This window comes from Pleurodeles waltl, chromosome 4_2, assembly GCF_031143425.1.
Source record: "Pleurodeles waltl isolate 20211129_DDA chromosome 4_2, aPleWal1.hap1.20221129, whole genome shotgun sequence".
Lineage (NCBI taxonomy): Eukaryota > Metazoa > Chordata > Amphibia > Caudata > Salamandridae > Pleurodeles > Pleurodeles waltl.
The window spans coordinates 728,947,271-728,971,872 of NC_090443.1; the positions used below are offsets into that span (position 1 = coordinate 728,947,271).

The window sequence follows — 24,602 nt, forward strand, 5'->3', positions numbered from 1 at the left end:
ACAGGCATAGCCCATACACCATGCTCCCAGCGTACTTACCTGTTTGTCTGGAGGACCGTAGAGTAGCGTGTACTGGGGGAGGACCCCATCCACTAGTTTCTCCAACTCCTCCGATGTTAAGGCAGGGGCCCTTTCCCCAGACACTCGAGCCATTGTCTCTTCCAGACCGAGGTCACAGCAGCACTTGAAGTGTAGGTCCTCTCCTGTCGAAGATCAGGTATCGAGTGATTCAACAGATAGAAAATGGCGGCCAGGTCTGCGGCGGTGCGTACTGTCACCGCCGGCGTACATCGTCATTGGCTCCTGGGACCCATAGGGTCCAATGTTAACCAATGCAGAATTGTGCCCCGGTCTTTGACCGCCTACCGCTACGGTGTACAACACCAGCGCAGTTACCTCACATCCAATTGACCCACTTTACAGGTCAGGCAGCCGCCATTTCAGGGGCCCACATGGCTTAATTTTTAACTGCGTCACACATACCTAGGCCTAGACTCAACACACATACAGGCCACTTTTTGGATTAGGAATCGTGTTCTGTGTAAGCTGTGGGTACGTACCTCTGAGTTGTTTGACTGTGCTCGCTGTTGTCCTTCACAGGCACCGTCCGCTGGGACATGTGAGGAGATGGCGACATCCTCCGGTGTACCGACCGTTGGTGGACCTGTCGACAATGGAGGAAAGACATGTGATCATCACCTACAGGCTTGACCGTGCCACAATCCAGGAACTGTGTACCCAGCTGGAGCCAGACCCGATGTCAGCTATCCGTCATCCCACAGGAATCCCCCCTCAAGTGCAGGTGCTGTCAGTGCTCCATTTCCTTGCAAGTGGGTCATTTCAAACAACAGTGGCCATAGCATCAGGGATGTCCCAGCCTATGTTTTCCATCGTGTTGTCCAGAGTGTTGTCTGCCCTGCTGAAACACATGCGGAGCTAAATCGTTTTCCCTCAGGAGGAGGATTTGCCTAGAGTGAAAGGTGATTTCTATGCCCTGGGACATATCCTGAACATCATAGGTGCCATTGATGGGACCCATGTGGCTTTGGTCCCGTCCCCCCACAGGAGTGAACAGGTGTACAGAAACTGGAAAAGTTATCATTCGATGAATGTACAGATGGTATGTTTGGCCGACCAGTACATCTCCCATGTGAATGCCAAGTTTCGTGGCTCAGTGCATGACACCTATATCCTGCGGAATAGCAGCATCCCTTATGTGATGGGTCAACTCGAGAGGCACCATGTGTGGCTATTAGGTGAGCACCTGGAAGGAAGACAGTGGGAATGGTTGTCTGGGTCTGGGGATATCCCTACAGGTTAGTGTGTGTCTAACAGTTGTCCCTCGCCATTTGCAGGTCACTCTGGTTACCCCAACCTGTCATGGCTACTGACCCCAGTGAGGAATCCCAGGACAAGGGCAGAGGAACGCTACCATGTGGCACATGGGCGAACTAGGAGGGTGATCGAACAGACCTTCTGCCTCCTGAAGGCTAGGTTCAGGTGCCTCCATATGACAGGAGGATCCCTATTCTACTCACCAAAGGAGGTGTGCCAGATCATCGTGGCCTGCTGTATGCTTCACAACTTGACTTTGTGACGACAGGTGCCTTTTCTGCAGGAGGATGGTCCAGATGGCGGTGTTGTTGCAGCTGTGGAGCCTGTGGACAGTGAAGATGAGGAAGCAAAAGAAGAAGACATGGACAACAGGGACTCAGTGATCCAGCAATATTTCCAGTGAAACACAGGTAAGAATACAAACCTGCCTACTACATGTACTTAAACACTACTACCTCTCTACTGTCTGTTGTTTTCACCCAGTGTATGGTCACTGAGTTGTCACTTTCCCTTACGACTTCACAGATGTGGGTCCCAATGTGTGACATCTGCTTTGAATCCTCATGGACTACAGCTGTGTGACATAGATATGTTGACATTACAAATGAAAGAGCTTTTTTCCACAGTAATTGCTAATACAGTATTCCGAAATCACAGACTGACTCCAGATTGTTTTGTGCTTTAAGGGTGTTTATTTTCGTGCTCAATATTGGAGGGGGTAGCAAAATGGTGAGGGGTGATGGCCGAGGAATGTCCATGGCAGAGTCCAGTCTATTAGTCTCAAAGGTGCATTGCCCAAATGGGCATAGGAAGAGGAGCTGGTCAGTTTAAGGATGGACAGGATGACAAAGTGGGACAGTAGGATGACAATCAGGGTGGTCTCATTTCTTGGCGGGGGTCTTGGCATCGTTCTCTGTCTTTGTCCTGGATCTCAGGGACCGTTTGCAAGGTGGTTCTCCCTCTGCAGGGGGTGGGGTGCTGGTGTGGTGGTCCTGTGGCGGTGCCTCCTGTCCACTAGCACCGGCAGAGGTGGTGGACAGTTCATCGTCCAGGCTAGTGTCAGGGGCCCCTTGTTGGGCCACAGAGTTCCTCCCTGAAGCCCAAATACTGTTCATCCTGCAGCCGCTGGGTCTCCTGAAACTTGCCAAGTACCGTTGCCATCGTCTCCTGGGAGTGGTGGTATATTCCCATGATGTTGGAGAGGGCCTCGTGGAGAGAGGGTTCCCTGGGCCTGTCTGCCCCCTGTCGCATAGCAGCCCTCCCAGTTCCCCTGAGTTCCTGGGCCTCCGTCCCCTGGACCGTGTGCCCACTACCACTGCCTCCAGGTCCCTGTTGTTGTTGGGGTGGTGGGTTAGCCTGAGTTCCCTGTAGTGGTGGACACACTGCTGATTGACGTGTCCTGGAGACGGAGGTGTGGGCCCGCTGGGTGGGTGCTGTGCTGGTGTTTCCAGAGGGGGGAAGCTCTGTGGTGGCCTGTGACTGGGTGAGGGAAACTGACTGTCCCGAGGTCCCCGATGGGCCGGGCTGGCCATCTAGATCCAGTTGGACAGAGCTGCTGTCATCACTGTGGGCCTCTTCTGTTGGTGGTGTGAACATGTGTGGACCCTCCTGTCCAGTGACGTTGGGTAGGGGTCATGCAGGTGTATAAAAGGATGGCTATTACATCTGTGTGTGGCATGGTGTGCAATGGGTGGGTGACCGTGTACCCCAGTGCTTGCATTCCTGTGTGGGACCTTGTGTGATGATGGTTTAGGGGGGTGTATGGGAATGAGCAGTGGCCATGCTTTAGTGATGGGTGTCCATGCTTTGTTGTTGCATGCAGGGTTTGGGGTTAGGATGTGTGGTTTGTGATGTTGGGACATTTGTGAGGAGTTAGAGTGATGGGGTGAGGGTGGGGGTGGGGGAATGTGCTGGCATGCAGGTAGGGTGGGGGATGTAATAGTTAAGATTTGACTTACCAGAGTCCATTCCTCCTCCTACTCCTGCGAGGCCCTCAGGATGCAGAATCGCCAAGACCTGCTCCTCCCATGTTGTTAGTTGTGGGGGAGGAGGTGGGGGTCTGCCTCCAGTCCGCTGAACCGCAAGGTGGTGTCTTGAGACCACGGAATGCACCTTCCTCCGTAGGTCGTTCCACCTCTTCCTGATGTCCTCCCGATTTCTTGGGTGCTGTCCCACTGCGTTGACCCTGTCCACTATTCTTCGCCATAGCTCCATCTTCCTTGCAATTGAGGTGTGCTGCACCTGTGATCCGAATAGCTGTGGCTCTACCAGGACGATTTCCTCCATCATGACCATGAGCTCTTCCTCCGAGAACCTGGGGTGTCTTTGCCGTGCCATGGGGTGGTGTAGGTGATGTGTGGGGTGGTGTGTGGGGAGATAAGTGTGCTGATATGTAGTGGTGTGTTGTGTGAGGTGCGCAGAAGTTCTGTGGGTGATGGTGTTGTGTGCCTGTGGATGCTAGTACTGTTGACGGTGGTGTCTCTCTCTGGCCTTCTCTCAGTAATTGTGTTCATAGGGGTTTGTGGGTGATGTGGGTGTGTGTTTTATATTGTAATGGGTGTGTGAGAGTGGTGTGTGTATGTGTATCAGGTGTGTGTATTTCGAATTGTCCAATGTGGCTGTGTTTTGTATGTGTGTGTGTATTTTGAGCGCAGCGGTGTGTACCGCCAATGGAATACCGTGGTTGAAAGACCGTCGCGTGGATTCGTGTGTCGTGATAGTGTGGGCGTATTTCTGTTGGCGTGATGGTGGAGGTTTTGTTTTTGCCAGTTTATCACTGACCTTTGGTGTGGCGGACTTGTGTGGGTGTCTGAATTTTGGCGGATTCCGTGCTGTGGGTCATAATAGCTGTGGCGGTTTTCCGCGGCGGTGTGTTGGCGGTCTTCTGCACGGCGGTAAGTGGCTTTTACCGCCAATGTTGTAATGACCGCCTTTGAGTCGGCCTCTCTGAGGACCAGATGTAGCAAAGGTTTGTACCCATTCTGTGTCTATGGGAAAAAGTGTTCGTACATATGGCCCTGAAATCCAGGATAAAGTCTAAAACATGGGACTCACAGCATTAATATCCTAGACTCGCTGCTCCAGAGGAAACTGCACCAGGTCCAGAATGTCTCAGTTGATAATTTACCCAGGCAAATGCAGGGGGTCTGCTGTAGTCTGGAGGTGTGAAACAACTTCCTGGGGAGAGCTTGCCTTCAACAGCCAGTCATCAAGGTAGGGTAAGACCGGAACCCCTCACCTCCTCAGAAGTGCTGTAACCCCTGCCATCACATTGGTGAACACCTGAGAGGCATTGCTGGGACCAACAAGGAGCACAGCAAACTGAAAATGCTTGTGGCCAACCGTGAACCATAAGTAATTTCTGCAGGACTGGAATGTGGTTGAGGTATCCTACAAGTCCAGGGCTCCCAGTCCAGACTCCAATATCTAGGGCAGACAGAACCTTAGTTAATGTGGTCATCTTTAATTTTTCCTTCTTCAGGAAGAAGTTGAGAGGGTGCATGTCTAAAATACGGTGGAGGCTTCCGTCCTTCTTGGTCACCAGAAAGTAGCCGGAAAAGCAACCACAACCTACTACTGATGCCTGCAAAAGACGATGGACGGAGTGCTGAACAATGTCAAACATTTACCCCCCATCACAGATCTGGGCCTAAATCCATCATTTTTTTTGCCTTCAACGCCATTGCAGTTTGGACCCAGCCATATGCAAATCAGTCTTGACCCTGCTCTCCAAGGGAGCAGTCCAGCCTGAACTGCCAGGCCAGGTCCTCACGGGACTGGAAACATGCATCCTGGTACCGGTTTCAGAGTATCACCCATCACCAGCCAGGCTAGGTTGAATCTGGTGGCATAGTGAGCACGGGAACCCTGTCTGGGCACACCCTAACCACTTAGGGGGACAAATGCAAAAAGAAAAGATGTTAGATGGCATGTTGAACTATGTCAAACATTCACCCCCAGTCACAGATCTGGGTTCAAATCAATCTTTTTTATACTCACCATGCCATTGAGGCCGGATTGTTCTCATGGGGAGCAGGTTCAAGACTGATTTGCATAAATATAGGTCCAAACTGGGTGGCATGGTGGGCAAAGAAATGATAGACTGGGATGCATCCCCGAGTGATTGCCGGTGGCTGAGAATAATTCAACCATTCAATACATCACCTTGTTGTTTGTGCTACTTCTGATGCTGACACCATCTCGATGGCTCCTTTGACCAAACTAACCTGCACATCCTGATGGAGCAAGGAGAGGTGGTCATCTGACATCTGATTTGGGGATGGTAGCATAGGTGGCGGGGCTTCTTAAAAAAGGATGGAGTAAGCCTGCTAAACATTCTGAAGTATTCACTTATCTGATGTTAAGGACTATACAAAAACAAAGAGGGAGAAAGAGGTTGTGGGGGTGGATCTGTCCTTCTTATAGCCTATATGACATTACAAAAGAGGCCCAGTTCAAAGAACTACCACAGGACAGATAGGAAAAAAGATTTTCTTGTTAGAAGAACCCTCACCCACCCGGGTTACCCCTTGGTGGCATGCTTCATTATTGGGTTTCTTCACTTTTCTGCTACGGAGTGGGGCGTGCTAAGACCTAGGGGATACGTGGGAGCACTGATGTAGTCTTGTTAATGTGAATCACAGGAGGGATAGGAGTGGTCAGGTCTTGGGTGAGTTAGAAATACCTGTCTCCTAGTAATTCCAATGATTTAATAGATCTCTTGGAGGCGGTATGATTAAAAAGGGGCTGAGGAAGTGGGGGATGTAATGTACCTGACATCCTAGTCTACATGTTTCGGAGCCTTACCCCTAGGCTTCAGGACCAAGGTGGACTCCCTGATACCAATCCTTGTTTGACTACCCCTACTGAAAGCATAAATAATACATGCTCTGTGATACGGTGCACTTCACGTTACTAATGTGGTGTCATAAGATGATACCTATCGTTTATGGTGTCCATCATTGTTACCTGTGGAAATACAAGATAGGCATGGTTTTCATAGCCCCCATTTGTAATGTGCTGCTATACATGTTGTTTGTGGGTGCGCTGCCACCTCTTTGCAAACTGCACCCCAACTCGTGGGAAACGGCACTCGTGAATATCAGGACTGAGAGATTAAAGTACTCGCACAATCAACAGTCAGGACATACTACATTTAAAACTTTTAAACATGTAAACATGTGAAACACACCAAACAGCACACACCTGTTGCATGCATAACCTACTCGGTATTGTTTGGATTCTCATATCGTAGCTCCTCCACTCTAAAGATTTGGCAACGTTTTTGAATCAATTCATCTTACTTTATCTGTAGCGCCATGTAAACAATGTTCAAAAGGCACTTACTTCCTCAAAGTGACATTCCCCCTCTGTACCTAATGCTCACTTCCCTGGGGTTTGAAACTTGAATGCTCACATGGGAGCCAAGTTTAAATGTGCAGCAGCTCTTGCATCTTGGCATACTAAAGCATGCAGCACTAGACCGCTAACTTCCCCAAGATGGTGGCCTCCCGTGGAACGAAAGGGGGTCCGGGAGGACCATAAAATTAGGTATCCCTTGTGGGTGCCTGTAATTGCAGTCATTGGGGCTTCATGGGCTTACAGACGCAGAACTGGGGATTCCCATATCATTTTGATAATTATTTGGGAGTTTCTTTCTTGTGTTCCCTTCTAACTGTATGTAAGTGGCTAATATTTATTGTTGAGGGTTTGCTCTTTGTGACACTATGGAACGTAAAGGAATGAGATGGACATAGGACCAACTGTGCTGCCTAGGTGTACCATTCATTTCAGGAGATGTATATCCGAAGTGATCACGTATACTGCTCGCTGAGTGTTACAATTAGAGAAGTCTCTAATGTCCCATGTTGTGCTGTCATTAAAGGTGACCTGTTTAGTGACCTTTGTTAGATGGCACACACTACAGTTCCTACATGGATAATGTCCATTGGGTAGTGGTAGGTAGTTGATATCTTCTGGTTTACTACGAAGATGGTGTGGGCGGGTGTGTACAAGCATGTCTCTGAGTCTCTTTCCCCATTTATGTGAAAACATGGGTTTGGGAATATTTAATGAGCCACTATTGAGGATGCACTAATGTTTGTTGATGATCTTGCTTACTTGATTGGAGGCTATGTTAAATGTTGTGATACATATCGGTCTTCCCTCCCCTATTTGGGGAGAGGTATCCAGAAAGGCTTCTCTGTTGTTATTGCGAGCTCACTTCATGGCTCGGTTGATTATTCTTGGTGGGTATTTCCTAGCCTCCAGTTTGGATGCTAGACTCTGGGCTTGGTTTTTGTAATCTGATTTCTCTGAGCAATTCCTTCTCAATCTGAGAAATTCTCAAAATGGTAGGTTCTCTCTCAAATGGCAAGGGTGAGCACTATCAAACAGGAGTAAACAGTTTTTGGCTGTTGGTTTTTCATGGGTGGTTGTTTTAAGAGCACCATTGGTGGCTCTAATGTTTAAATCCAGGAAGACCAAATGTTCCTTGCTCATTGTGTGAGTGAATTTCAAGAACTGATCCTGTCTGTTTAACCACTCTAAAAATGTCACCACTTGTGTCTCATCCCCTTTCCAGATAACCAATATGTCATCAATATATCTTTTCCACAATACTATGTTGTCTTTATATGGATAAGTAGGGTTTAGGGTTCTCTCTTTCTCTAGATGTTGGACATAGAGACCGTCCAAACTCAGAGCAAAGGTGCTTCCCATGCTGGTCCCATGTTTTTGAAGGTACAAATTTTTCTCAAATTCAAAAAGATTTTTGGTTAGGGCCCAGAAACAGCATTCCATAACCACATTCTGTGGTGTATGGTAGTCCCAATCTAGGTCAAAGATACCCTTCTCAATTATGTAGGATGTATCAGGGCGAGGAAGAATCATATATAGGATTTCCACATTCAGTCCTATTAGTATCTCATTTGCTGGATCAAAAGGTCTGTCTTTCAAAAGACACAGTGCGTCCTTTGTATCTTCAAGGTAGGTACCTGTGTTTTGGACTATGGGTCTTACAAACGCATCTGCAAAGCGAGACAGAGGTTCCAAATTAGAATCATACCTCATACGATGGGTCTACCAGGAGATGATTCAAGGTTTTTGCGAATTTTGGGTATAGTGTAGAAATAGGGAGTTACTGGATTTTTATTAATTAGGAAATCTCCTTCTTTCTGGGAAATCCAGTTGACGAGCGGGGCTTGCTACGACCTACGGGATACGCGGGAGCACTGATGTAGTCTCGTCAATGTGAATCACAGGAGGGACAGGAGTGATGGGGTCTTGGGTGAGTTAAAAATACCTGTCTCCTAGTAATTTCAAAGATTTAATAGATCTCTTGGAGGCGGTATGATTAAAAAGGGGCTGCGGAAGCTGGACTGCCAGCTGATCAGGTGATGTTGGATCTTGCCACCCACTGGGTATCCATGATGGCAAGAGGGCACACTAAAGAGGTTTTGACTCTGTGGATATTGGGGGGGCAGACTGGGTGGACCTCTGACTGTATACCACACGAGGCTTCAGGGAGCAACATCCACAGCCATCAATGGATTGAGGAGTCTGTTGGCCTTGGTGACTGGGCAGTAATGGACGTGGCTTGTAGCAACTACCATAGCCATGGAAGAGGATAAAGGCAGAATGGGTTTGACCTGGGACCATGGAGAGACCTAGGGGTTGGCCAGTGACCCAGCTGTCCTAAAGCGCTCCAGCCCAGAATCTACCTTATGGCAAAAGAGGCAGGTGCTTTCAAGGGGCAAGTCCATAAGGGATGCCTGGACATCCCCAGAGAAGCCTGTAGATCTCAGCGAGGTGTGGCATCTGTTAGTCATTGATGATGCTATCACACTGCCTAGTGATTCATTTGTATCCAGTCTGCAGTGAATGGTGAACTTTGCTTCATCTCTGCCATCAGTCTGCTTGGGCCTCCACTGAGAGAATGGGTGGCACTTGCCCAACTAAATCCCAAACTGTGTGAGTGTATCATCCCAAGCAGCGCGTAGTTTTCACCAACTGCAGTGCTAGTCTGGTCGAAGAGAATAATCCTTGCCAAAGGTATCCATTCTCTTGAATTCCCTATCCGGTGTTGTGGTAGGGAATGAGCGGGGTTAACTTTTGAGGTGGTGATTTGGACAACCAGACTCTCTGGGGTGGGGTGCTGGGTGAGGAAGCTAAGTCCCTGGGAGAGTGGCAATGATAGTAGGTAAGGGCCCTGTGCAGGGCTTAACCCATGTCCCAACCACATCTGCGAGGGCTTCATTAAAGATGAGGAGAGGTTCTATGGGGGTGACTCCCGGTGGACGCACCTCTGTCAAGATCGTCATCTTGACTGCCAATGAGGGTAGCATAAGTCCAGGACCTCACCTCCTCACCATTATGGCAAAGGAAGCCCCTTCCTCTGTAGCCCAGACCATTGACATCCATTTGCTTCTCATACTGGTTATTCTAGGACTCTTCTAAGGTGTTCTGGTGACTATAGGGATATCCACTCCCAATCACTCTCCTCACAGGGCTTGTCAAAGAAAGGAAACCCCGGCTCTAACTCTGAAGGACAAGTTCCGGCCGCAGTCAACGCCAGGCAACAATGATCTCTCTCTGTATCAGAGTCAGGCATGCAGATGACATTGGCGATACCAGGAACAAAGTCCCTGGAATGGGCTTGGGGAAAGGTTGCCTTCTCGTGACCAGAGCCGTTCCAGATCCAGCACTGGATCAATGGGGCCTGACTGGCAGTGACAGCAGACCCGCCATTGGGAGCCCAGTCGGGTCACCCACCAAACTCATGAAACCAGCAGCTGCTCCTGAGGGGCTAACCAACCCAAAAATTAAGTGCATGGCCACATAAAATGTATGAAGTTGGGCGGGGATTGCTGCAGCTCTGAGAAACCCAGGTAGGCATGGAGTGGATCCAGATGCAGGCTCTTCATGGGAGCAGGACCTAGATGGATGTCATTCCCGCACCTCATCTGATGACCTGGACTTGCGAAGCCAAAGAGTGCTTCAACTTCTTTGACTTCTTGTGGGAGTTACCTGACCATTTTGAGCGTGATGACGAGTGCCTGGAACGGCTTTACGAACATTCCTGTGACCTTCCTCATGACAGGGACCTGGAACATCATGGAGCTTCAAGGAATGCTCCTTCTTTATCTTGGCGTGACATTTTTCACAGGCCTTGGAGTTGAAGTCTGGTTTTAGGCACCAGAGACCAGCCAGGTTGGGGTCTGTCACAGACATCTGTCTCTGACTGAAACCACATTTCTTTTGGCGGACATAACTAACACACTAGGACACAAAAGGGGACGGCAGAGAAGCGGCGGTAAGACCGCCAACAGCCTGGCGGTTACATTTTTGCAATTATGACCATGGCGGTTACCGTCATGGTCATCCGCCTCTTCTCCGTTCTGCCCGGCGGTCGTCACTATACCGCCGGTGGTATTTGGACCCGGCTGACCGCCATGGATTTCATGCGATTTGGAACCGCCAGGAAATCCATGGGGGTAAGCACTATCAGTGCCAGGGAATTCCTTCCCTGGCACTGATAGGGGTCTCTCCCACCCCCCACTCGACTCCCTCCCCTACACCCCCCACCACCCCTGCCACCCCCCAAAGGTGGCAGGATCCCCCTCCCCACCCCTACCCCCAACATCACATCACTCATTCACACCCGACACGCACGCAGGCACCACCAACACACATACACGCACACACACCGACATACATGCCAACAGCCACACACACACTCAGACACGCACATCCACATTCAAACATACACGCACACATCCATACAGACATACACGCACTCATTCCCAAGCACACTACCTCCCCGCAAGCATACACGCACTCGACACCCCCTCTACATACACACACGCACAACCCCACGCACGCACACAACACACAACACACAACACCCCCCCCACCCCCTCCCCTAACGGACGATCAACGTACCTGGTCCGTTGATCCTCCGGGAGGGGATGGGATCCATGGGGGCTGCTCCGCCGACACCACACTGTCAACAGAACACTGCCACGTCGAATCACAGGACGTGATTCGGTGGGCGGTGTACTGTTGACGTGGCGGTGGAGGTGGAGCAACCTTCACTTCCAAGCCGACCGCCAGTATGGCTGTTGGCGGCTCTCCGTCCAAAAAAGGACGGAGGGCTACCAACAGTCATAATACGTCGAGCGGAAAACCGCCACCACTGGCGGTCTTCAGCACAGCGGTCCCTCGGCGGTCTTGACAAAAGACCGCCGAGGTCAAAATGACCCCCATAGTCTCAAAAGGTCTTGACAAAATTTCGAAAAAAGTTGTCCAAAAAGTTGACAGAGGCAGCTCTCCCTGGAGCTGCACTGATGGTGCGGAAACAAAAGAACTGGTGTTAGCGTCCTGGGGTGATGCCTATATAAGCACCACGCATCTCACTTCCAATAAGGACAACGCTGACTAAGGCCGAATGATGTGATCTGTTGGTGCACAGACATAATGGTTGAAAATATTCAGATCCAGCCTGATGCCTGGGAAATAAGGTAAGGAATCTGCAGCTACAAGTCTCTATCATATACAATGGGCTAGAATGTTTGGGGGGATCCTTTTTGGCAAGAACACAATACATTGTGTACAGAATAATCGAGAAGGTGAAGGCTCCATTCTGGGTGGCCTTTCCTTTCTTCACATTGGCAACACCATTCAAAAGCTGATAATCAATGCGGTGGTCCTTTGTCCAATTAATATAGAAGTTAAGGGCATGTGGGAGGCCCAAGCAGTGTAAATTTGACCACCCTTAGGAAGGATGCAGAGGAGTGGACTGCCACATGAGAATGGGTATCATCACTTTTCAAAGAACGGATAGATGCCCGAAGAACCACCTTGCCTGGGAAGAAGATTGTGGGGGTGATTCTAACCCTGGCGGTCGGTGATAAAGCGGCGGCCAACCCGCCAACAGGCCGGCGGTCCAAAAAATGGAATTCTGACCCTGGCGGGAACCGCCAACACAGACCGCCACATTAACACTCCGACCGCCACGGCGGGACCGACAAACAGCGCGGCGGTCACCGCCAACAGACAGACGGCAGACAATGTTCCGCCCACACTATCATGACCGGCCAATCCGCCACCTTTTCCGGGGCGGGAGCACCGCCGATAAAAACACGGCGGAAACAGACTACGAACGGGAAAACGCGCACCTCTACGCACTCCACGAGGAAGGAGGACAGCATGGAACCCGAATTAAACATCCTACCTGCTCTCGTCTACCTGCTCATCTACCACGAGTACGAACGCCGCCGCAGACGACAACGGTGAGTACTGCACCTACGAGACAGGGGAGGGGGGAGGACGAAAGGTCACGTGCACACACATACGCGATACACCCACCCCCCCAAACCATGTACACACCAATGCAGAGCAACAAGTCACAGTGAAACCACCCAAACCCCCGTAAAGAAAACAAGGACATAATTAAATAGTGACTCCAAATTTATGGGGAAAAAAAAACACTGATAAGTCACGGTCAAATAGCAATAACAACTCAAAAATCCAAATTCAATATCCAGTTCATACGAAAAACCGAGGCAATAAGTCCTGCACAACTAACGAGATTCAAAGTGTCCGTGGGCCAAAGTGTAGCAACACAAGGGCAAAGCCCACACAGGAGACCTGAGTCCTTTGGAGAGAACACTGCAGGGGCATCTGATGAGATAACTACAGGCACCTCAGGGGGAAGGGAAGGGGGGGCACCACAGCCACATGAGTCCACGACGCCAGATCCACGAAGGGGCCACCATGCCCACTCGGTCATCCTGGGGAGTGCAAAGCCACAGTCTCTCAAGTCTCTACAGTGGGTGGGTTGCCCACTCGGCCATCCTGGGGAGTGCAAAGCCACAGTCTCTCAAGTCTCTACAGTGGGTGGCTTGCCCACTGATCAATCCTGGGGAGTGCAAAGCCACAGTCTCACAAGTCTCACAAGTCTCTACAGTGGGTGGCTTGCCCACTGATCAATCCTGGGGAGTGCAAAGCCACAGTCTCACAAGTCTCTACAGTGGGTGGCTTGCCCACTGATCAATCCTGGGGAGTGCAAAGCCACAGTCTCACAAGTCTCTACAGTGGGTGGCTTGCCCACTCGGCCATCCTGGGGAGTGCAAAGCCACAGTCTCACAAGTCTCTACAGTGGGTGGCTTGCCCACTGTACCATCCTGGGGAGTGCAAAGCCACAGTCTCACAAGTCTCTACAGTGGGTGGCTTGCCCACTCGGCCATCCTGGGGAGTGCAAAGCCACAGTCTCTCAAGTCTCTACAGTGGGTGGCTTGCCCACTGATCAATCCTGGGGAGTGCAAAGCCACAGTCCATCAGGTGGATTACAGTCTCCACTGGTCAAGGAGGATGCATGGTGGGCACAGTGAACCGTTAACAGTGCTTGAGACAGCGGGGCCCAGCGGAGCGGTGCTTGGGATGGAGGGCCCAGCGGAGCGGTGCTTTGGATGAAGGGCCCAGCGGAGCGGTGCTTGAGACGGCGGGGCCCAGCGGAGCGGTGCTTGAGATGAAGGGCCCAGCGGAGCGGTGCTTGAGACGGCGGGGCCCAGCGGAGCGGTGCTTGGGATGAAGGGCCCAGCGGAGCGGTGCTTGAGATGGCGGGGCCCAGCGGAGCGGTGCTTGAGACGGCGGTGCCCAGCGGAGCGGTGCTTGGGATGAAGGGCCCAGCGGAGCGGTGCTTGAGACGGCGGGGCCCAGCGGAGCGGTGCTTGGGATGAAGGGCCCAGCGGAGCGGTGCTTGAGATGGCGGGGCCCAGCGGAGCGGTGCTTGAGACGGCGGTGCCCAGCGGAGCGGTGCTTGGGATGAAGGGCCCAGCGGAGTGGTGCTTGAGACGGCGGGGTCAGCGGAGCGCTGCTTGGGATGAAGGGCCCAGCGGAGCAGTGCTTGAGACGGCGGGGCCCAGCGGAGCGGTGCTTGAGATGAAGGGCCCAGCGGAGCGGTGCTTGAGACGGCGGGGCCCAGCGGAGCGGTGCTTGAGACGGCGGGGCCCAGCGGAGCGGTGCTTGAGATGAAGGGCCCAGCGGAGCGGTGCTTGAGACGGCGGGGCCCAGCGGAGCGGTGCTTGGGATGAAGGGCCCAGCGGAGCGGTGCTTGGGATGAAGGGCCCAGCGGAGCGGTGCTTGAGATGAAGGGCCCAGCGGAGCGGTGCTTGAGACGGCGGGGCCCAGCGGAGCGGTGCTTGAGACGGCGGGGCCCAGCGGAGCGGTGCTTGAGATGAAGGGCCCAGCGGAGCGGTGCTTGAGACGGCGGGGCCCAGCGGAGCGGTGCTTGGGATGAAGGGCCCAGCGGAGCGGTGCTTGAGATGAAGGGCCCAGCGGAGCGGTGCTTGGGATGAAGGGCCCAGCGGAGCGGTGCTTGAGACGGCGGGGCCCAGCGGAGCGGTGCTTGAGATGAAGGGCCCAGCGGAGCGGTGCTTGAGACGGCGGGGCCCAGCAGAGCGGTGCTTGGGATGAAGGGCCCAGCGGAGCGGTGCTTGGGATGAAGGGCCCAGCGGAGCGGTGCTTGAGATGAAGGGCCCAGCGGAGCGGTGCTTGAGACGGCGGGCCCAGCGGAGCGGTGCTTGAGACGGCGGGGCCCAGCGGAGCGGTGCTTGAGATGAAGGGCCCAGCAGAGCGGTGCTTGAGATGGCGGGGCCCAGCGGAGCGGTGCTTGGGATGAAGGGCCCAGCGGAGCGGTGCTTGAGACGGCGGGGCCCAGCGGAGCGGTGCTTGAGATGAAGGGCCCAGCGGAGCGGTGCTTGAGACGGCGGGGCCCAGCGGAGCGGTGCTTGGGATGAAGGGCCCAGCGGAGCGGTGCTTAAGATGAAGGGCCCAGCGGAGCGGTGCTTGGGATGAAGGGCCCAGCGGAGCGGTGCTTGAGATGGCGGGGCCCAGCGGAGCGGTGCTTGAGACGGCGGGGCCCAGCGGAGCGGAGCTTGAGATGAAGGGCCCAGCAGAGCGGTGCTTGAGACGGTGGGGCCCAGCGGAGCGGTGCTTGGGATGAAGGGCCCAGCGGAGCGGTGCTTGAGATGGCGGGGCCCTGTTCAGCGGTGCTCTTCTGCACGGCGGGGCCCTGTTCAGCGGTGCTCTTCTGCACGGCGGGGCCCTGTTCAGCGGTGCTCTTCTGCACGGCGGGGCCCTCTTCAGCGGTGCTCTTCTGCACGGCGGGGCCCTGTTCAGCGGTGCTCTTCTGCACGGCGGGCCCTGTTCAGCGGTGCTCTTCTGCACGGCGGGGCCCTGTTCAGCGGTGCTCGTCCAGTAGGTCAAGGGAGCCAGACCTGGCCTGGACTCTCTGCTCACTCGCCCTCCGACCGTGCTGTTGCTGGACCCTTCGGTGACGGAGTCCTGGGCCCTTTGGTGTCCTTCCTAACACCCGGGATGGGGCTTGTGGGCCCCTCCTGCTCCGCGCTCCTGCTGGCTGACTCTTCCGCCCTGCTGCCCTTTCGCTCCTTAGATGGGGCTCTCGGGCCCTTGCCTCCCCTAGCTGTTGTGGCTGATGAAGTGGGCGAACTTGGCTCCTTGGGGGCAGCTGTGTCAGTCCTCTCATGGCGGCCCTTCAGCTTCCTGGTCTTCTTGCCTGGTGGGGGGCTGGCTGTCCCCTTGCTGCTGATTGAGGTGTCACTGCTGGCAAAGGGTGGGCTCCAGAACCCATGCACCACAGTGACACTCGAAGCTGGGCTGGTGGTGGCTGAGGTGCTCTTGGGACTCTTTGCAGATGGAGGGGGTGAGTCAGTGGAGGGAAAGAGGTCAAGATTAGCAAGGAAAAGTTTCTTAGGACCAAGGTAAAAGGTAGGAGAAGTGGAGATGGAAGTGGAGGAAGAGGATGTGGTTGTAGGAGAGTCAGGTGTGCTGTCTTTGGGTGCAGGTGCAGGTGCTGGAGGCTGTCGTGAGGTGGATGGCTGCTGGGTGGGTGGCTGCCTGCGTTTGTGTGTCTTGGAAGAGGGGGTGACAGACACAGTGGGAGAGGACACAGGGGACGTGTAAATGGCAGTGGGGGTGGTGACTGCACGTGTGCGGACTGGACTGGAGGGTGTGCTGGTGATGGAAGCACTGGCTGATGGTGGTGTGCATGCAGGTGTGAGTGTAGACGTCACAGGGAGTGAGGAGGGAGACGAGGAGGAGGGGGACACAGAGGTGGTAGTGACTGTTGGAATGTCTGCATCTGGGTGTTGCTTGCGTGAATGCTTGTGGGTTCTGTGGTGCTTGTGTCTGGATGAGCTTCCCTTGGGTGTTGAGGTGTGTGCAGGCTGGTCTGATGGTGTGGATGGGATAGGCTGAGGAACAGGAGACAGAGACAGGGTGGAGGCAGTCAGAAGAGGGAGGCTGGAAACAGGCAATGGCTGCCGTCAGTGCTGAGGCCAGAGTATTGAACGATCGTTGATGGGCAGCCTGACCCGAATGAATGCCCTCCAGGTAGGCATTGCTCCGATGCACCTCCCTTTCTACCCCCTGGATGGCATTCAAAAGGGTAGTCTGCCCAACAATGAGTGTCCTGAGGAGATCAATGACCTCCTCACTGAGGGCAGCAGGGGTAACAGGGGCAGGGGCTGAGGTGCCTGGGGCGAAGGAGACGCCCGCCTTCCTGGGCGAGCGGGCACGGAGCGTAGGCTGAGGGGCTGCTGGGAGGGCGGGGCTGGTGCGCTGGGTGGCGGCTGTACCTGTAGAGGCGGGGGGCCCGGATGTTGCCGCCACCGCTAGGGAGCTCCCATCCGAGGACATGTCGCTGTCGCTGGTGTCACCACCGGTCCCCGTTGTGGTGCTCCCCTCGCCCCCCTATCTTTATCTCTCTCGCTCTCGCCTTCGCTCCGATTTCCAACTAGTGGGGGTTTGTGGGTGATGTGGGTGGGTGTTTTATAGTTGATTGGATGTGTGGGAGCGTTGTTTGTATGTGTCTCAGGTGTGCGTATTTCAGAATGTCCAATGTGGCAGTGTTTTGGAGCTGGGTGTGTATTTTGACCGCGGCGGTGTGTACCGCCAATGGAATACCGCGGTTGAAAGACCGCCGCGTGGATTCGTGGGTCAGAATGGCATGGGCGTGTTTGTGTTGGCGTGACGGTGGAGGTTTGTTCATCTCCAGTTTTCCGCGGCCCGCTGATGTGGCGGCCTTCCTTGGATGTCGGATTTTTGGCGGTTTCACAGTTGGTGGTAAGAATGACCGTGGCGGTCTACCGCGGCGGTAGTATGGCACACTTCTGACCGGCGGTAAGGGCCTTTTACCGCCGAGGTCAGAATGACCCCCTGTATGTGGATTAATGGACCAACAATGTCTGAAGCTCACTGACAGGGTACTGACAGAATACAGATTAAGAGTATGGAGATAAAGAGTGCAACCATGGAGCAGCTCACAGCGTGCATAGGCAAAATATTTATACTGGGGCAGCACTAACTCATGGTCGAGAGGGACGCTCCCCCCACAAGTGCATTTTCTGGTGGTTTACAAGTGGATTCCTGTTTTGGAATCATGATCCTGGCATGATCACAAAAGCAGGGATCCACTTGGGAAAGGAAATGCAATACTTTACCTTATTGGCCAAAGGACAAGCCAGAGTGGAGGACAGATCCTCAGGGTCTCAAATTCAGGGTACCAGACCCTTTGATCCCAATCTGGGGCCACTTGAATGACCTCTGCTTAGTTCCACCTCACTTTCTTCAGAATGAGCAGGATATGTTCTAGTGGCAGGAAGGTATAAAGAAGGCCAAATTCCACTGAATGAGGACCACATCTTCCAAAGATACTTGAAGACATGATGCAGGACTCAGAGTATCTTTAGAGGTATTAAAAATGTGCTCCAAGGGTAGCACCAGGTGACGATCCCTTGAACTACCTTCAGGTGTAGATGGAACTCTTGGCTGGAAAGATGATGGCTGCTGTGCTTGTCCGCACTGATGTGGAGAGATCCCATCAAATGACGATCAGATGGCAGGATCCCTTTGAGTGTTGGCCTGTTCCATAGTCTTAAGCCTCCAGACAAAGGGTGACTGAGCCAAGGCCAACCTGCTTGTGGCAGCACCACACAGCACTCATGTTGTTAGTGAGTACTTGAACTGATTAGCCACCTTTATGAAGGCAGGAACGTCTTGCGGACCCACTGTATAGCACAGAGATCTTGAAGGTTTATGTGTGCCTCTTGCGCTGACAGGATCGAGTAACCCCAGATTTCCAATTCATCCAGATGGCCTTGCCAGCCAAGGGACGTGCATCTTTTACCTCTGATGCCACTGGAGGGGGTGGGGGAGTAGAATGGCTCACTGAATGTCACAATGGTGTCTCTGAACATCCAGACATGTCTATGGATGATAATATTTTCATTCATTGGGCCAATAAAACGAGGAGTTTAGGTGATAGAATGGGATTTGTCTGGCTGTATCCGGCCCAACCTGAAAATGCTGTACAAGGACATGTGCCCTGGACTGATGTTTGTGTTTGATTTTCAGAAATGTCTCTGTTTCATAGGTTTCCCTGGGTCTGCCAGGGCTCACACACCACTGCTACCTTTATTGCTAAAATGGGTCAATTAAGATGACAAAATGTTAATGCCTCAATGTTATGTTTTGTGGCCCTTCCCATCATAGATGCTAAGCTCAGCTATACAAGTGGGGTACCATTTTTATTGCCAGAAGTGTGGAAACGCTGGGTGCAGTCCTCAAAATATCTTCTTGCCCACTCACTATGGTGAGTCATATTTTATTGGGTCGAGCTATTTTTAGAACCTACTCACCCCTTCTGGCGAGTTGACAAAGAACAGGTCCTCTGAATCACATGATAGCATGCAAAACCCTGAATTCACAGTACAAATGATCATTATTCCTAACTCAGTAGCTTGACCACATTTTAAAATACATAGTGGCATATTTCAGAGCCCATGGTACCATTCTAATGCCACATTAGCGTCATGTTGTTATGCTAAAGTGGTGTTAGAAGGTCAAAAAAGCCACACCATATTTACAAACTGGCGCAATGCATGCATTGCACCAGTATGTAATCCTTTGCACTACAATATGCCCAAGCCAGGCATAATGTATGCAAAGGGGGTGTTCCCCCATTGGGGAGGGGGGCAAAAAAATGGCACAAGGAAATCTAACAGATTTCTTTGCGTCATTTTTCTGGCACTTTTAACGCCTGCTCAGAGCAGGAGTTGAAAGGAGGCATGCCATTGACTACAATGGACCCCAAAGTACTCTGCAGGAGTAGCGGCAACATTTTGGCACTACTCCTGCCTAATACATCAATATCATTTTAAAAAATGACGCTATTGCCTACCTTATTTTTAATACAGTGCACACATGGATGCGGTAGGAGGGTGCCAAAGGGTGCAAGAAAAGTGGCGCTGCACTGTGTCCAGCACCACTTTTCTTAAATATACCCCTGTAGAATTTCATCATACACCTTTTCCATTCATTAGATTTTACCATATGAATTGAACCATAGTTACTACACAATAAATTCATCATAACCTGCAGCTCTGTAGGTTTTCGGTATCGTTTTTTTGGGATAACCAACCAACATTACATATCCATATGACCAGAAGGGTCTGACAAACATACATGTATACTACTTTTGTTATGTTTATTTAGTTATATATTACAACTTTAATCGGTCCTGAACTATGGGAAGAAGGTAGGGCCAGATGTAGCAAGCAGTTTTGCCCATTCTGTGTCTATGGGAAAATGTGTTCGTACATATGGACCGTAATCTCAGCACAGCATTTTTGTGGATTCCACTTTTAGGGAAAAATATGCTGCCTTGCTGAGCACTTTTTGTCATAAAAAAACTATAGTTTGCTATATTTTGGATATTTTCGCAATTCCCTAGTCGGGGTTTAACAACACTGGGTTGAATTCCCAGCTTGAGCAAAAAAAGCCTCAAATTATCCTTGATGCATTTTGTGGCACAAATTTGTGAAGGTGTAAAAGCAAAGTGCCACAAACATCAAAAAGGGCTCAGGTCGGGACAAAGAAAGCCTCTGCTGTTAAGGACTTAAAACACAATTGTGCTGTAATTTTGTTCATTATATAGTAGGCAACATACACTTTTCAATTACTGTTGTGAATTTATTTCCTAAGAAACATACTGTACTAACACGAATTTTATATAAAATGTGACTTTTACTGGTACTTACTGTAAACGACCTTAACATTTGTCCAAGGCGCCTGAACTTCCATTAATAATCGAGTAATTGCTAGTTCAAATATCACAGTTTTCCCGGACCCCGTAGGGGCACAAATGACAAAGTTTCTATCCGTGTACAGGAGCTAGTAGAAAGCACAAATAAAAACGTCTGTTTAATCTTCATTATTTTATAGTATTTTTAGCACAAAGAAAATATAAGGTCGGTATTCTTTAGGGCTGCCAAAAAGTCCCATAGATTCAAAGATATAAAAGAACTTATGAAGCGCTGTTCCATCTCAATTTGCATTCATTTTTTCAGGTCCAATAAAGGCATCAATAGATCATTTTTTGACTTTTGAGATGCACAAGTTCTAGATACCAGGATTGGAATCATCTGACCTAATATTTCATTTTAAAACCCTACGTGATGACTAATTCCTCTGTTTGCTAAAGCATGTTTTCACAAGCACTACTCTATCCTGCAGTACTCTGACTCATCCCCCACTATTTATGTTCTGAGCATTAAAACATTAGTCATGCATACCTATTAGTGCAAATAGTATGAGTTACCATTCGCTCTATAAAAGATACAGTGCCTGAGATCTCTATTTACAGATTAGGAACTCACTCTTCTTCAGAAAAGTACTTTGTATGGGTGGACGGGCAAAACTGAACAGAGCAGCAAAGGTTGAGTGTTAAGAGGTCCTACTGAAAGAATTCTCCAAGATCATGTGTCCCACATCTCTCTGCTTTCTCATTCATACCCGGTGGGTGATGATGACAAACATTCAGTCTATTTACTCTTGGTCAGCTGTCCAACTCAGACCCAAGCAGACACGGGGGAGGCAGGATCAAACAAGCTTACTCAGGCCCGCAACATGGGAGAGAATAGTAGACCTACCTAACTGATGAAGCACCGCCATAAAGCACATACACACAGACCGTCACACACATGATACACTTTGTGATAATTTCTGGGTAGCACACATCTCTTTTGCTGAAAATGGCAAATGCGAACCTGCACAAAACAAGCCTAAGAGACTCACTGAAAACAGAAGTAAAACACCTTACACAATGGCTTAGTTCCAGGTAGGAGTACGACAAATATAAGCATACATATAAAGGCCATGTTCAGCGTATACCAGAATCCAAACTCAGGGTGAGTTTTCACCCAAGACCCTACTTAAGATTATCCACCCTCTCAAGGTTTGCCATTGGTCATCACCTACATAAACCAATGGATTTTTCACCTACTAATTAATCCTGGTCATTCCAAACTTAAACAATCCCTTCATAACAACTGCTGATTGATTCTGATCTTACAACCCACTTTTGTGGTCCAGTCTTGACACACTGCAGCCAATCATCTCAAAGCATACGGTTATTACACATCATGTGATATAGGGCCAGATGTAGCAAAGTTTTGCGAGTCGCAAATGGCCCGAATCGCTATTTGCGACTGCGCAAAATCGGAAATGGGATGCAAAAATCCCATTTCCGACTCGCAAAAAGCGATGCGAGCCGCAATTTGCGAGTCGCAAACCATATGCAATTGCAACTCGCAAATTGCGACTAGTCTCAAAAAGGCCAGTTTGCATGTCCCATTTACCACTAACTCAGAGCAGGTGGTAACCATTACCAAAGTATAAAAGGAGACCCAGAAGGCATCTGGGTTACTCAAGATGGCGGAGATATACCTGATAGCAGTGAGGAGGAGAGCCCATGCCGCACAGCAGAGGAGGAGCCAGAGACAGGAGAAGATTTACAGAACAAGGCAGACTCTTTTTCAGCAAATTGAGGAAGAGATATATGACAAATACCGCCTTAGCAGCGCAGCCATACTAGAATTAATTGAATTACTAAACCACAGCTAGAACGCCAGACTCTGCACGGCTGCGCCATCCCTACGCATGTGCAAGTGCTATGCTCACTGCACCTCTTGGCCTCGGGGAGCTATCAGGGGGTCATTGCTGTGGCAGGTGGGGTATCTCAAAGTGCACTATCAAGGTTCCTCAGGGCATTCCTCAATGCCATACTATCACACATGTCTCACTTCATATACCTACCCAGGAATGAGGCAGAAATTAACAGCACCAAGTTGGAATTTTACCGGATTGCCAACTTTCCCCATGTCATAGGGTATGTAGATGGGACACATATTCAAATATGCCCCCCTGCTAACCTGGAATATCTGTTCCGCAACAGAAAGTGTACCCACTCACTGAATATTCAGGTTGTTTGTGACGCTCATTATGTTATCACTGACATTGTTGCAAAATTTCCAGGCAGTACCCATGACTCATACATTTTTAGGCACAGTGGGATACACCAACGCCTGGAACGTGGGGAGTTTGGAGACGGATACCTCCTAGGTAGAGCTGCATACACCTCTTAGACATATACACAGATCAACCTGCACACCAACCAGGACTTTCTAACATTGTAATGTTTGTGCCCAACAGGTGACAGTGCATCTGCACTACGGCCATGGATAATGACTCCATTCTTAACACCCAGCAATGATTTAGAGAGGCGATACAACAGTGCACATAAGAGGACCAGGAACATGATAGAACGCACCTTCGGATTGCTGAAAGCAAGGTTCAGATGCCTCCACCGCAGTGGAGGTGCCCTCCAGTATACCCCCATTACAGCATTCAAAATTGTTGTCGCATGCGCCATCCTGCACAATATTGCCACCCGACATGGGCTACCTCTCACCCCTGCAGACCCTGATTCTGAGGATGAAGAGCAGGAGCAACCATATCGCCATCATGGGGATCGGAGGATCGCAAATCAAGGCAGACTGAGACGGGAACACATCGCAACACAATACTTTGGAAGGTACGTGTCAACTTCAACCATACTCACCTATTGACCAAAAACTCCATTTGTTAAGTGGAACAAAAAACTATTTAATATCTGCAGAAATTGAACTATTTACAATGACTAACTGTTCATGTACATCAAAAAGCAAACCATGCATGGGGCACATTGCTGTCATGTGCCCCAACATCAGGGACAGGGTTTTGTCTATGACCTACGTCGGCCTCTGCCAGCCTGGCTGGTCCCAGGTTGTTCTGCAGTGCTCTGCCTGGTACTCCCACTCCGGAGCACCCTAGTGTCACTGGCAGAGACACTGCTCACAGTGGAGCCCTCTTCGCTGTCCTGGGGGGTGTCCCCTGTCCCCCTGAACACATGCCGTGCCTCCATTAAATCGATCACATGTGTGATCCGGCCCAGGCCTCTTGCCACATCCCCTGCAAAGTGGCCCATTTCCACTTGGAGGCCAACTGTCCTTCTTGACAGGCCAGTGGTGTTGACTGCCAGTTGATGAGGCCATCCTGTCCAGCCTATGGAGCAGATGCCGATCCCTGCGCCGCCCACCCTCGCTCTGTGACAGTAGTCCTGCCACCAGTTCCCGCATGGACAGGGCTAGGTCCCCAGTGTTTGTGCCAATGACGTCCAATTGGGCATGGAACTGCTGCATGCTGGCCTCATTGCTTCTCACAAAGCGGTGCAGAACCCCACTAATTCTCCCTAACATATTGTTCTGCAGGCGCTGACCACGGAGCAGTTGTGCCTCGGTGATGGTGGTCGATGGACGCCCGGACTCAGCCTGCAGCCCTGCTCTCCTCAACCTGCGTCGCCTGCGCAGCGGTGGATGCCCTGTGAGCTGTACCGTGGCACTCCTGGCTGTTGCTGGCGCAGCCTCCAGAACCACTGTTGCAGCAGGTGTTGTCGTCAAGGGGATGGTGTTGGTGGTGCAGGTGGGAGTGGTGGCAGCTGCTGTGCTTTCCTCATGGGGCTGGCTGCTGTGGCTTGTGGTGGTGTCTTGTGGGAGACCTGTGGGACATGGGTAACAGACTGTCAGTGTCTACTATCTGTTGCACACTTCCTAATAAACATTTGCCTATTGACTGCCTACTTGACTACATTGCCCATAATGCATCATTCTGGTGTTTGCTACCCTGAAATGGAGCTATCTTGGTTGTCCATACCCCTGTGTACATGGTGGGTGGGGGTATGGCATTGATGGGGGTACAGGCATATCACATGGTACTCACCGGTTGATGTAGTGGGCTCAGAGGTGTCCAGATCTCCAAATCCTGTCACTGCCTCCTGCTCCAGGGTCTCCTCCACCCTTTCCTCCAGG

The 24,602-nt window shown here is 51.2% G+C and overlaps 1 protein-coding gene across 1 annotated transcript in view; it reads right to left on the bottom strand.

Annotated features, from left to right (window-relative positions):
• The window catches only part of HFM1 (helicase for meiosis 1), a 2,166,952-nt gene extending 2,145,718 nt beyond the window's left edge, over nt 1-21,234 (bottom strand). Inside the window, exons 1-2 of the mRNA XM_069233212.1 lie at nt 21,211-21,234; nt 20,457-20,589 (exon numbers count right to left, since the gene is read on the bottom strand). Of these exons, the coding sequence (XP_069089313.1) occupies nt 20,457-20,589; nt 21,211-21,234 (157 nt within the window). The remainder of the gene's footprint in view (nt 1-20,456; nt 20,590-21,210) is intronic.
• Between the last annotated feature and the right edge of the window lie 3,368 nt (nt 21,235-24,602).